Source organism: Myxocyprinus asiaticus, chromosome 17 (assembly GCF_019703515.2).
Source record: "Myxocyprinus asiaticus isolate MX2 ecotype Aquarium Trade chromosome 17, UBuf_Myxa_2, whole genome shotgun sequence".
Lineage (NCBI taxonomy): Eukaryota > Metazoa > Chordata > Actinopteri > Cypriniformes > Catostomidae > Myxocyprinus > Myxocyprinus asiaticus.
In genome coordinates, this window is record NC_059360.1 from 34,673,656 (window position 1) to 34,687,869 (window position 14,214).

Genomic DNA, 14,214 nt, shown 5'->3' on the forward strand with positions numbered 1-14,214 from the left:
CCTCAGCTCTCCCACGCTCCATCTGAACCTGCGGTGTACTGAAAACAAGGCATGGTGGTGCATTTCATTGTTTTCTGTGGGTAAGAGGAAATGTCAATCTGACATCAGCCTCCATGCGGTCACTCTCCCTACAGCTTACATTTCCTGTTTGGAAATGTTTACAACTGCCAGGATGACCATTATCCTCTGATGTCATCAAACGAACCACCATTTATCTGGCCTGGCTGATCTCCCCTTCCACAGTGAATGAACAGAAACTTATTTATGCATTCCGGTTGCAGTCTGGAAGTTCCAGTTTCACTGGAAGTGAAAAAAGGAAAAAATTATGGAATATTGCTAAATTGCAGGTTTTTAGCTGAAGGCTTTTAGTGATGCAGAGACAACTATAAGTGCCATTTTAGGTGGATTCCCCAAAAAGAGTTTTTGTATTTTATTTTTTATTTAAGGAAACCTAAAGTTGAGTTTAATCATCCAATGGAAGAAGTAGGAGTATTAGGGAAATGTTAATTATTTTTGCAATTGTGTATGGTAATGTTGATGGTGTATCTTTAAAACATAATTTATTTGCAAACAAGGTATTGCTAGGCCATTTTGGGTTAATAGTATCATACACTTATATCGTGTCCCAAAGTTTTGGATGTTTTAAGTTTGGAAATTTCAGTTTCAAATCCACTAAATAATAAACATTAAAAAAACACAACAAATTCCAGTAAAAAATTTGTTATGAATTTGGCTGAAATTAAAGGAATCTTGCATTCCATTCCAACTTTTTTCAAACAACATCCTCTTGCTTAAATAAACCAATATGCAACTCATGTTCTTTTCTCATTCTGTCGCCTTGCCTATAGAACTGCCACAAATATACACATGTACAGCTTCACGCTGCCTTCCCTCTCACACACACTTCCTGTCTCTCTCTGTCAATAACCAGCCAAGGAGCATGTGCGCCGTAACCGACAGAGCCGCACCTTTCTCGTGGAGAATGTCATAGGAGAGCTGTGGTCTGAACTCACTGAAGGTAGAGTCTGGATCTTCTCACAAACATTTTTCTTGTAGTATTTTGCTCCTGCTGTTTCTAATGCTGCTGTCATACGTTAAGAAACCCTAAAGTCTTGTAAGATCCACCCTAGCTTATAGAATAAGAAACATGCTTAGCTTGAAATCCTTCTTTTGGTGTTTCAGGTCCAATAAACAATCTCCAGCCCATATTTTCTGTCTGAATTAGCAGCTTCTCACACATCAGTACCTCAGCACACTTTGCCATTTCATCACTGCTGTAATAACCCCACACAGATTAATTTTCTACAGTTTTCTGCTCTTATAAATTCAACAGCATTTAGAATAATTACAATTCAAGTTTAAATTCTAATTTAAATTTAAACTTGAAAATGTAAACTTTTATATTATACAGTGTGTACAATATACAGAGCTTCTTAAATGCCAAAAGCCTCTCCTTTGGTGACCTACAGACTGTCGATTAACCCTGAAAGTAGGTCACCATTCCTCAGACACCTTGGAAAAGCACTTCTTGGCAGAATCTCTTGCATCCAACATCTACAGAGAGTTTCCTGATTGTGTCAAACAGAGTAAAATGTCAGATTGCTCACTGGATGAGATGATCCTGACAAATTCATTTCCGCTGGTGACCTCCGATGACCTTCATTTGATGTTTCTGCTGGTGTCTAGGCGACCGTTATGTAGTTGTGGATTGTGGAGGCGGGACAGTGGATCTTACGGTGCATCAGATCCGAATGCCTGAGGGGTGTCTGAAGGAACTGTATAAAGCCTCAGGTAAGAAGAACCACAGAATCAAGGAGAGGCAACCATCTTTTAAGATGTCAGACTTTATTTATTCACTGTAACAGGAAAACTTTTATTCTGAAAAACAAAAAAAACAAGTATGTGTAAATATATATTGACACTACTGGTCAAAAGTTTTGAAACACTTACTCATTCTTTATTATAATTTTTTTTTGAATAATAGTAAAGTCATCAAAACTATGGAATGTGTGTTATATTTTAGCATCTTCAAAGTAGTCAGTCTTTGCCTAGAATTTGCAGACATGTGCTCTTGACATTTTCTCAACCAACTTCTTGAGGTATCACCTTGGGATGCTTTTTAAACAGTATTGAAGGAGTTCCCATCTATGTTGGGCACTTATTTGCTGCTTTTCTTTATTATTTGGTCCAAGTCATCAATTTCAAAAACGTATTTTTAAAAAAAAATAAAATATTAGTTTTATAATGAAATAAATTAATATGTTGGCATAACTATATTTTTGTCTACAAAACTAATTTCAAACATTTAAGTATACGCCTTCAGATCAAAAGATTTTTAAGATCATGAGAAACATTTCAGTCAAGTGACCCCAAACTTTTGACCGGTAGTGTGTATATATATATATGAGAGAGAGAGAGAGAGAGAGAGAGAGAGTGTATATTCAGTTCTTTGCAAAGGTCTTAAGCACATAAGATGTTTAACAAAAATTGTTTTCTTATGATGGTTATTTATATCTGCAGCTTTAGTGTGTCAGCAAGAAATATACATTTTAGACTCCCAAATATTCCTTTTGCAAATAGAGTAGAATAGAAGAACAGGGAGCCCTGCAACAGATGGTATGGCCCCCACAGAGCCTGCTACTGAACATGGAGTTAGTCTGGGATTACATGAAGAGACAGAAGCAATTGAAACTGTGATCAGGTGTACATAGGAGAATTGTTGCTGTTTTAAAGGCAAAGGTGGTCACAACAAATATTGATTTAGCTTTTTTTTATGTTTACTGGACTTTGTATGATGTTAATTGATAAATGAAAACTATTTATGGCATTATTTTTTGAAGACATCCTCACTTTTCAACATTTTTCACACGTGCCTAAAATTTTGCACAGTACTCTCTCTCTCTCTCTCTCTCTCTCTCTCTCTATATATATATATTAAAACCAAGGAATACAGCCAAAAGCAACCAAAAAAAAAAATCTGTCATTTTTTTCTCATCATTATGTCATTCCAAACCTATAAGCTGTTATTTTTTCCATGGAACATAAAAGTAGATGTTTTTGAAGAATCGTTACACAGCTTTTGCCATTAATAACAGTTCATAAAGGAGCTTGACAAAAAACACCATACAAGCACTATTATGGTGACTCTATAAACTTCCATTGTATGGCAAGGTCTGCATTTTGTGTTTCATGGAAAATTTAACAGCATGATATGAAGTTGAGTAAATGATGACAGAATTGTAATTTTTGGGTGAAGTATTCCTTTAATCTTTTCATCTTCTCCACAGGAGGCCCGTATGGTTCTATCGGAATAGATTATGAGTTTGAGAAGCTCTTGTGTAAGATATTCGGACAGGATTTCATCGACCAGTTTAAGATCAAGCGTCCTGCTGCATGGGTGGATCTGATGATTGCGTTTGAGTCTCGTAAGAGGGCGGCGGCACCTGACCGAAGCAATCCACTAAATATTAATCTGCCCTTCTCTTTCATCGACTACTACAAGAAATTCAGAGGACACAGCGTGGAGCATGCACTAAAGAAGAGCAAGTGAGTGATGAACGCTCAGTTCCTTATGCACTACACGGATTTACTGTAAATACAGGTGTCACTGCTTGAATTTTGAAAAGTGTGACAAGACAACCATATTTAGTTGCAGTGTGTATATGTCCATATACAAAGATGTTACCTTTATCATAGATAAAGGTGTTTTTATGGCACTGTCTGCATTGTCATAAACTGGCGATTCTATTTCCTGCTGACTCTGCCTCTGCAGGAATTGTTGTCTGTCTCATTTGAGGTCGGGTGTGTGTGACCTACAGCCCCTGGGGAGTTAATCTGTCTATTCATGACTGCTGTCAATACCATCCACACAGGCATTCAATCAGCCATCAGGCCCTGTATAAAGATGCCCATGTCAGCTGAATGAATACCATGTTTGTGTGTATGTGATTGCTGACTATGTACTAAAGACACTTATATTCAAGCAAAAGTATCAGATCAGACACAAATGTCCAATTATTATAGGAACTAAACTAGAACTAAACTTTTGTTGAGAGAACACATGATATTACTGGTAATATTATTTAGAAAATGTAAACCTGTTATAGTATTATTATCGGTTCTTGCTAATGCACTATTTCTATTGCTCATGCTTAAGGCCAAAGTATACTTCGGGTGTCCACATTGTGATCGCTCCGCGCACAGAAAGTGTGAAGCAAATTGCGTCATCAGAACAGCCGTGCACCGCCTAGATTTTCTTGACACATGCACGCGGTCCCCGGCTGTGCGCGTCGCTGATGCATGTGCCTGCTATTGACTGTAAGAAGTTGTAGTGGGCATGCGTCAAACGCGTTCATATTCGCTCGCGGTCAGAAGAGTATACTCACAAAGGCAACGCTGTCGAACAGGCGCGAGCCGATCCGGAACACGCAAAAACTAAGTATACCTGGGCCTTTAGGGTTTTGGATTTTAGCAAACCCCTAACACTAAAAATATAACCTTGGCATGTAACTTGTCCCAATTTTCATCTGGCAGATGATAAAAGAGGTGAAAAATCCCATAAACATTCATTGAAGTAGGAACTCAAGACATATATTATGAACAGAATGTCATTAAGACTTGGTGGTGGGCTATTTTGACCTGGGTCAGTTAGTAACCACTTTGTAACCACCCAAAACACACTAGCAACCAGGTAGCAATGCCCTGCCAGCCATCAAGAACATCCTTGCATCATAGTGGCGAGTTTTGCTTGGGCAAGTACTACTCGCATTTTCTTTTGAAAATGTAAAAATCTTACCATTTTATTTTTTTTTTTTCATGGGTTCACTAGTATATTCTTTCCTAACACAATGTAAGCTAATCATTTGCAAGCCTGAGTAAGATGGCACTAACTTGAATGTTATAGATTTTGGTCTCTTATGTCTCACATGGGACAGTTTTCCCGACAATCAGATGACTCAGCCATCTGTATGAGAACTTGTACAGCCCTACATTACACTGCTCTATGCAGTGATATGGGGATAAGTGCATGCTTTAACTAGAAGCACAAACATTACCTCTTACACTCTGATAACCTTATAATACAATGTAAACTCAGTAATATAAACAATCATTTGAAAACTATATGTGATAAAAACCTTTTAGACTTTGCACCAAGGTCAAACGATTTGTGATTATATTTTTCATTTTTTCATCTCAATCTAAAACTCTAATTTTCATTTTGTCTCCCCTGTACTCTGCAGTGTGGACTTTGTGAAGTGGTCATCGCAGGGCATGCTAAGGATGAATCCAGATGCAATGAATGCACTGTTCAAACCAACTATAGACCACATTATACAGCATCTGAGTGAGTACACACTCACTAAAACAATATGATTTTTTTTCTGTAGACATTCCTGTAGTTTAATCTTGTTTTACTTGTAGAGCTAAATTTGTAGAGCTCTGGTTGATCTGTACTACATTGTTTTATAAAGAATTACTGTATGCATTATTATTAATTATGAGCAAAGGCTTCATAACATAAAATAATCCTGTTTGCGATTCATTGCAATACACCAATTACCATTTCAAACATTTCAAACTTCTTCTGCGTAGTAGAATTTGTAAAGCTGTGTATAAACTAGTGAGCCACAGGGAGACACTTTTAGGGCAAGACCATAATTTGCCCAAAATACTCCAGCACATGCACACAGAACTGGGACATAACTAGGTGCCTCTGCTCTCACGTTGGCTGCTTTGCTGTCCGTAATCTGTTCAAACAAAAACTACAAGCACAGATAAAATGAATTTTCTTCTTTGTCAGTTTAAATGTGCACTCAGTAATTTTTGTTGATGTTGCACTGGTCAACATGGTAGTCATCTTTGACTTTTACTGACAATAAGCAGTTTTGATGCAGCATCACACAAAAGCAAGTGTTTTTGATTACCAATGCCATAGAAATGAACTATTTTCAGTCAACAATGATTAATTTATTCCATGTCCAATAAAAGGGTAACTACAGACATAGAAAGTGCTATTCTGGTGGTCAAGTGATCTCAACATGGTGGCATCCATGAGACAGCTCAGCTCCATGTAAAATAAAACAGCTTTTATTAAACTCATGTGATCTTATTTGAGTACAAATGTTTTAAAACATATTTTCTGTACAAGTAGTACTAAGTAAGGTATTCATTTCTCTTCATGGTAAAACTTTTATTTTTATTGAGGAAACAATTACGCAGTGCACCTTTAACAGAAAACTGGAGGACTGCATAAAATTCTTTGGTAAAATTCCCATGAGTTAGATTGTTTTGTGATGAAGCGTGTGATGAAGTAATGACATTTATCTTTCCCTTTTACTTTCGCTGTCCGCTCTCATTCTTCTATTTGCTCTCCAGTGGAGTTATTTGAAAGGCCGGAAGTGACAGACATCAAGTTCCTTTTCCTGGTGGGTGGGTTCGCCGAGTCTCCACTACTCCAGCAGGCAGTTCAGAAAATGCTTCAGGGCCGTAGCCGAATTATTATCCCACATGACGTGGGCTTGACCATCCTCAAGGGGGCGGTGTTGTTCGGCCTGGATCCCAGCGTCATAAAGGTGCGCCGCTCTCCTCTCACTTATGGTGTGGGCGTCCTGAATCGTTTCATAGAAGGGAAACACCCACCAGAGAAGATGCTTGTGAAGGACGGAACACGCTGGTGCACCGACGTCTTCGATACGTTCATCTCTGCTGATCAGTCAGTTGCACTGGGTGAAACGGTAAAACGCAGCTACACGCCTGCGAAGCCTTCACAGCAGGTGATTGTGATTCACGTATATTGCTCGGAAAAAGAGTCGGTCAGCTTCATCACGGACCCAGGTGTGAGGAAGTGTGGTTCACTGAAGCTGGATGTGAGCGGTACTGAGAGTCCAGCGGCACGAAGAGAGATCCAGACACTCATGCTGTTTGGAGACACTGAGATAAGAGCTATGGCTGTCGACGTGGCAACTTCTCGCAGTGTCAAAGCTAGCATTGATTTCCTTAGTCAATAGGAGAAGAGGGAGAATTAGTAAATGATACACTGCAAAAATTATTTTCTTAATAAGTATTGTGTCTTGCTTTCCAGTTAAAGTATCTAAACATCCTTTAAACAAGATAACTTTACTTTTGTGGGTGCAATGTCTATAAAATGATTTTTAAAAACCCTTATCCAGTAATCATTAACGTTGAAAAACTCATGGAAATTCATTGTTCAAAAGGTGTGAGAATTTAGCTTAAAACAAGAAAAAACTATTTGCCAATGGGTAAGAAAAATAAATGTAATCCTATTATGTTATCCATTTTTGCTTCAAGTAATTTATCTTGTTTTAAGAGGTAATACATATATATTTTTACTGGAAAACAAGACAAAATAGCGATAAAGCAAATTATTCTTGCTGTGTAGAAGGACAGAGAAAAAGAAAGAAAAAAAGAGAGAAAGAGAAATTAAGGTTTGGAGTCTCAGCTAATGCACAATGATCACCGACCCTTCATGAAACCGTTGCTTGAAGTATTTGTGCCATTCATGATATTTTATTTGGTTGTTTTATAGATTTAACAACTGGACTCTAGAAAGAATTTGTCATATCTGGCATAGAGGGCTAAGCCTAAGTTGAGTTATATTTAAATTATGTCTCTTTTACATATCAGTTAGGTTTTATACGTTCACTTCATCAGTCAATTATTCTCTGGATGCTTCTATTAATAGTCTATTTGCAGTATCTTAGTAGCTATTTTATGCACAGAGATGCAAAAACTGCATGGATAGAGCTAAAAATACAGCTGTGTATTGCTAGAAGTTCTAGTTTGGAATAGCACCATGTATGAACTTAGCAGGTCAGCATAGCGTTAAGTTCAGGTTAAGTCAGCTACATCAGTCTTATAAACACATCATGGCAGAAATAGAATATTGTTCTCTCATGAAACTCCCTGCTTTGCTCTTAAACTCTGGTCTGTTACCTCCAAGGCTAAGTCCAAAACCTGTTCATTCATTTAGATCATAATGAAGACGTGAAATCATGTTTTCAGATGGCTTTGGCTACACCAATTTATTCAATCCATATTAAAGTCACGGCGTGGGATGAAACCTCAAGTCTCAGTCAGACAGATGCAGAAAATCAGGTTCATATGTTCCTCATCTCAAACAGAATTAGAATCTTTGAAAAAGAGCTCTGAAGAGAGAGACTGGTACCTCTCAGAACCACTGATCAAACCTGAGCTACCCATTACAAAGATGCTGATGCCTGTGATAAAATAACCTTCAGTCTTTCACCTAGTGCTACAGAACTACACAGCAAAAATCTCAGCTTTCTTTTTTTGGTTTTATGTTCTTATTCTAATATTTGATGATTTTGACATTTTTTTGTGTGTGTTATATCATTTTTCTACTTGCATGTCAAGGCATGTTATGAAATCATGAGTTCTGGACATGTACAGTGACTCCATTTGGCATGCTGGTAGAGACGTGTTTTTAAAGAGAGATTGAGGGTGGCATTTCTTTTGTTACAAATTTCGACACTTCTTTTCATATTATCTGCCAGTATGTTTCTCTAAGCTAAATGAGAATGCTTAAATCCTAAAATGTGAATTTAAATCATCATTCAAAGTGGCAATGAAAGAGGAGCCACTAGCTGCACCCGCAACATGATTTTAAACGATAGCCATCGCTATATTCTAGTTGCCTTTAATCCTGCTTCTAAGAAAAAGAAGCCACTGATAATTTTTTCCTGTTTTATTTGTATTTTTATTTAGTTTCATGTAGAATATGTGACAAATTGTTTATTGTTTATTTCTGTATATACAGTATTTAAAGTTATTGTACAGATTTTTAGCATTATTTTAGCATTAGCGGCTTTATGAGCTGTGTGTGTATGCAGGCTACAAGAGGACAAATTTTTTTCACTCTCACCAGCCTTCATATGAATTGTAAATGCAGATATCACCCTAATTCAAATCATAACCCCATGCCACACCCAAAATGAAACCTACCTTAATCTCGACCTAAACCCCAATGAAGACCCTTAAATAATCCCTTTTCCAATTTTAATGCCATAGACAGGCCGAAACCTAATCCTTTAATCCCCAACTGAAACCCAATGAAGAACCTAAAACAATCCCAATACCATACCCAGATTGAAACCTGATCTTTACTTTAATTACAACCTGAACCCCTGTTAAAACCCTAAAATAATCCCAATTCCAATGCCATACCCAGATTGAAATTTAACTTTATACCCCTATGAAGACCCTAAAATAATCAAAATTCCAATGCCATACCCAGAATGAATGCTTGTCTTTACTTTAAAACCAACCTAAATCCCAATGAAGACCCTAAAACAATACCAATACCATAACCAGATTGAAACATAAACCTTAATTTAATCCTAACCTGAACCCCTACGAAGACCTTTAAATAATTCCAGTGCCATACCAAGATTGAAACCTAATATTTACTTTAATCCCAACCTGAATCCCATCAAAGACCCTAAAATAATCCCAAACCCAATGCCATACCCAGATTGAATGCTAGTCTTTACTTTAAACCCAACCATGAACACCGATGAATACCATTAAACTATCCCATTGCCATAACCTGATTGAAATTTAACCCTTACTTTAATCCCAATCTGAACCCCAATGTAGACCCAAAAATAATCCCATTCCCAATTACATACTCAGATTGAAACCTAATCCTTTCTTTAATCCCAACCTAAACCCCAGGGAAGACCCCAAAATAATCCCAATGCCATACTCAGACTGAAAATCATTCATTTAATCTCAACCTGAACCCAGATGAAGACCCTAAAATAATCCCATTCCCAATTACGAATTTCGAATTCATATTTCCTAAATCCAATCTCAAATGCACATAGCCAAAAGATGATTGATTGTGTGAGTTGCCTGCGTTACTCTGTTTTTAGAAAATACAGCAAAGATCGTAAGACTTGAAAACCTTTGACCTTAACTTTACTGGCGGTTATCATTTGAACTAAATATTAAAGAAGTGTAATATTTTGGTATTTTTTGGTGTGGGGAGATAGGTGACTGATAGTTTTGTGTGCGGGCCAGCATCTTATTCTGTAGATGATTCTACAAATTTGCTGTGTTTGCTTTGGAAGACTAGAGTGCACCAATACACAGCAACCCCTTAGCTGCATTCATAATGATACTGCGTGATGAAATAATGAAATGAAAGCAATAAAAGTATTGCAATGTGATGTCCCACCCTTAACTCCAGTTTACTCCACCATGCTATTCTGCCAGTGTTAAGTCTGTATGTGAAAGCTTTAGCTGCAAAAATATAATGTTGCAGTGGAATATGTATTAACATTTTTAGATCATTGATGATACCTGAACATAATTTTATGAAAACATCTTGCATTTTATCTTTTTGTTTTCTTTAACACTGTCTTTAAAAAGTCAGCATGAGAATCAATGTAACTCGGTGTTATTATTAGAATAAAAAAAGTATTCAGATTTAGCTTTGGACAAATCTGCTTTGTGCAAATATCTATCCTTATATTTGCATTGCGTTGCAGCGCGAGACATGAAGCACCTGATATCAACAGCAAAATAGTTCTTCTCATACAGCACAATTAAACTTTGCATAATAACAATGATGGATCAGTAGAGCCCTTGGAAGGGTGACATGGAAATTACTTTTCCTCTTACAAATCTTTCAATCCATTTATCCGGCAAGGTGTGATCAAGATCCTGTTACTTTTCCTGTTTAAAATGCCATCAAACTATGTAATATTAATGAAAATAAAAAAATAAAATAAAAAAACAACAAGCTACATGACTAAAATGCTGACGCTTCTCTAAATGTAAAATCTTACCGCATCTAGACTTGCTGCTGCTCATGTGATTGTTTATTGCAAATATTTGCATATGCTCTGCACGATTCGCATGAGTGACCAAAAGAATATAAAATATTCTCTGGTTGTCTTAATTTTTAAATTAGACATATATATATATATATATATGGATAATAAAACCAAACTTCCATAGCTCACTCTCTCATTGGCTGTGCAAGGCAGTAGCAGGAAATGATCATAAGGTGTGAAATGTGTACATGCACATATAGGGCAGGTGAGATACCTGTACATACCCACACACACACCGAAGACACACCTTTACAATCCTGTGCAGATGTGTGGAGTAAGCACACCTTTTTTGCTGAGAGTGATTTAAAAGTGTGAATGTGTTGAAACAAGCCCTCACTCTTTTGTTTTACTTGTTTAAAATATTGCTCTTGTTCTACACTTTACCATACTTGTTCATGGGCAGCTTGCTTTTATTTTTTATCGATAACACAATGTATAGCCTTTTTATAAAAATGTACTTTAGTTATTGCTATGATACGCTTATAAAATCACCTAAAGAACACTATCATTTTGTTATTTTGTGTTGCGGTTTACTGTTTTATTTGGATAACCCTTTGTCTAAATTACTCCTATAGAGGGACATTCACATTAGATAATAATTCACTGTGAATTTGATTTTGAATGGCTTTTCAGCATTATTTCATTTAACTGCGTTAGATAAAAGCAAAGGGGCCGGGTCATAGGGCATGAATAAATCGGAATATGAATTTCACTGTTTACTAGATTCTGTGCTTAAAATGCTTGAATGTCACCTAGTCATTCACTTAGATCCAAGATGGCTAGAGCTGACGTGGACTCTCACTCACTATGTAAACTCACAAACTGTTCGCCTACTGGGCTGTTTTTGATCAATGCAGTGTCACTCTTGCCATCTACACATCCAAAAAAAGAAAGAAAAGATTTGCAATTGTATTTCAATCAATGCCAAGTACTAACAGCCAAACTGTCACCCAATAAAAAGTATGTGTATTTCAGAGAATGGTTGTGTTGTCCTCCTTTTGTGTGAAATTATATTCAAGTTACCTTTTGCTCTTCTCATATACATTTTAGAGGGACTATTTCCTCAGTGAGGTTTTACTGCTGTACTGGAGTACTGTATAATCTAATGTCCCCATTCATCTCAGTTAACTTCTTTCTGGTCTTAAGTATAGACATAAACCTGAGAAATATAATACCTCAGTTATAACACTTCTTTATCACCCCTGCTCCTTTGTATGTTTTTCCCCTTTTAAATAGAAAAAAGGACTTAGGACTATTACTCTTCCAAACAGATTTTTTTTTTTTTTTTCATCCTTCTGATGTGTACAGGTTTTAGTTAGGGACCTTGACTCAACAGACTTGTTCCTGAATTCTTGTCAGACTTCATGTACATTCAACATTCCATTATGCCAATGGTCCTTTCATTGCAAAGCCTCATTTGCCATCTGTAAATTCTTCCATTCTGTACACAAATAAAAGCAATATTCTCAGTCTTTAATTTAGTTCTTTGACACACCAACTTAAAGTACATAATGGCACCTGATTTTAAGAGTTTAGAAGCCACTTTTTAACTTTCTATGGATCCGTCAAGATTATATGCCTTTGTTTTGAAGGTAAAGGGTACTTTTTTTCCATGGAGTACATTTTAGGTCCTTCAGCAATGATCTATAATGTATAAGACATTGATCTGTAACCTGTTCCATTCAATTAGGTTTTTATATTCACAAGTAGCCACTTATCCTCTGTGTCCTGTGAGGAATGAGAGATTCAGTTCAAAAGATAAATGCCACTGTTTTCTTGTTCAGGTAAGAACATATAACTACTGGATTATTTGAAATCAAGGACATCTTGGTCCTCTGTAGACTGGGGTGTCTTAAATTTGAGAGTATACAGCTACTAAAACAATGCAAACTCTTGAAGATCTCAGGGCCTTAAAACATATAGTCTGATGGGATATGACATGCATGTATTTGTGAATAAGATGAGAAGCACAAGAGCTGGAATCCAAAAGACAGAAATAAACAGACACATTTAGGGAGAAATGCACATTTGTCTACAGAACAAACATGTTCTTAGACACGAGAGAGTAATTTTCACTGTAAATAGGGGGAGAGCTCATCTGTTGGTAGACCTCAGTGCTCATTTTCAGAAAACCATTGTTTACAATTATTATTATTATGCATAAGATTACATGACAGCAAAATCAGTATTTACCTAAAAAGGCCCTTGTGTCTGAGCCTGTTTTGTGCAAAAAACTGAAACCAATTGATGCTTAAAAGTGAAAGCCCTCCTTTTACATTGTGTTCAAATCCCTTGACACCAAGTACAATGTGCATTTGTGTACTGAGCTGAACTCTGCTTTACTTTTAGGCAGTGGTGTAGTAGTGTCTAAAGAGGTGGGCATGCTGTGAAAAATAAATAAAAAACATGCACCTGCTCTCTAAAATTAATATGTGTATACAGTACATATGTAAAATGTATAAAACATATTTTCATCCATTAAATTATTATTATTATTATTATTATTATTATTATTTATGTTTTTTTTTTTTTGGGATGTAAATATAGTCCCACATTAATTTACTAAACGTACTGTATATAAGGGTGAGTTTCTTGCTGGCATGATGTACAGAAGAACTAAGAGCCATGGTATGGTAACTTGATGTTAAATATGTATTTAAATTAATAGTTCTCATTAATGTTCCTTTCATTAGGCTACTATGAAAATTACTCTAATAAATGAACAAATACATACATAATATGCAATAAACTGTTAAGCATAATGAGTGTGTTCACGTTAACATGTTATCTTGTATTACCATATATAGCCTACGTAATAATTAATGCTTATTTGCTTTATTCGTGTACTATAATGTTCTTTTCTGTGTATAGTTCAATTATTTTCCTTCTTTGAAATATAAACTGAAATTATTTGATATCACGAGAAAAAGGCACAGACAGCAGTAAAAGGCACAAAAAAAAAAAAAAAAAAAAAAAAGACATATGATCTAATTACCAGACACAGTTATCCAACATCTGCAAAGAGCTTCAAAAACTAGCACGGGTGCAATAATATGCAGTATTTTCACAAAGTTTAACTGCATAAGTTACATTTAAATGTAGTATATATATATATATATATTCACGTTTAGCAGGGAAATAAATTTACAGCGCAAATTATGGTTACACCAGGGATGCTTGTGAATCAGCATTAGACGCTGGAAATGTCCCGCCCCTTACTGAATCTGAAAATATTATTGGTTAGCAAATATCCAATCCCGTATGAAATGAACGTTCTGATTGGTGGACCAGCTCAGTTTGACTGTCTGTCTTGCCCATAGACTGTATATAAAGA

General features: G+C 36.2%; 1 protein-coding gene across 4 annotated transcripts in view; it reads left to right on the forward strand.

Moving 5' to 3' along the window:
• Positions 1–11,859, forward strand: part of LOC127455566 (heat shock 70 kDa protein 12A-like) — a 50,370-nt gene extending 38,511 nt beyond the window's left edge. For 3 of the 4 annotated variants that reach the window (XM_051723566.1, XM_051723567.1, XM_051723568.1), the window contains exons 8-12: positions 932–1,018; positions 1,687–1,791; positions 3,288–3,546; positions 5,241–5,344; positions 6,376–11,859. In XM_051723566.1, the coding sequence (XP_051579526.1) occupies positions 932–1,018; positions 1,687–1,791; positions 3,288–3,546; positions 5,241–5,344; positions 6,376–7,007 (1,187 nt within the window). In that variant the 3' untranslated portion in view covers positions 7,008–11,859. The remainder of the gene's footprint in view (positions 1–931; positions 1,019–1,686; positions 1,792–3,287; positions 3,547–5,240; positions 5,345–6,375) is intronic. The other variant, XM_051723569.1, reaches the window with a different exon arrangement.
• The last annotated feature ends 2,355 nt before the right edge of the window (positions 11,860–14,214 follow it).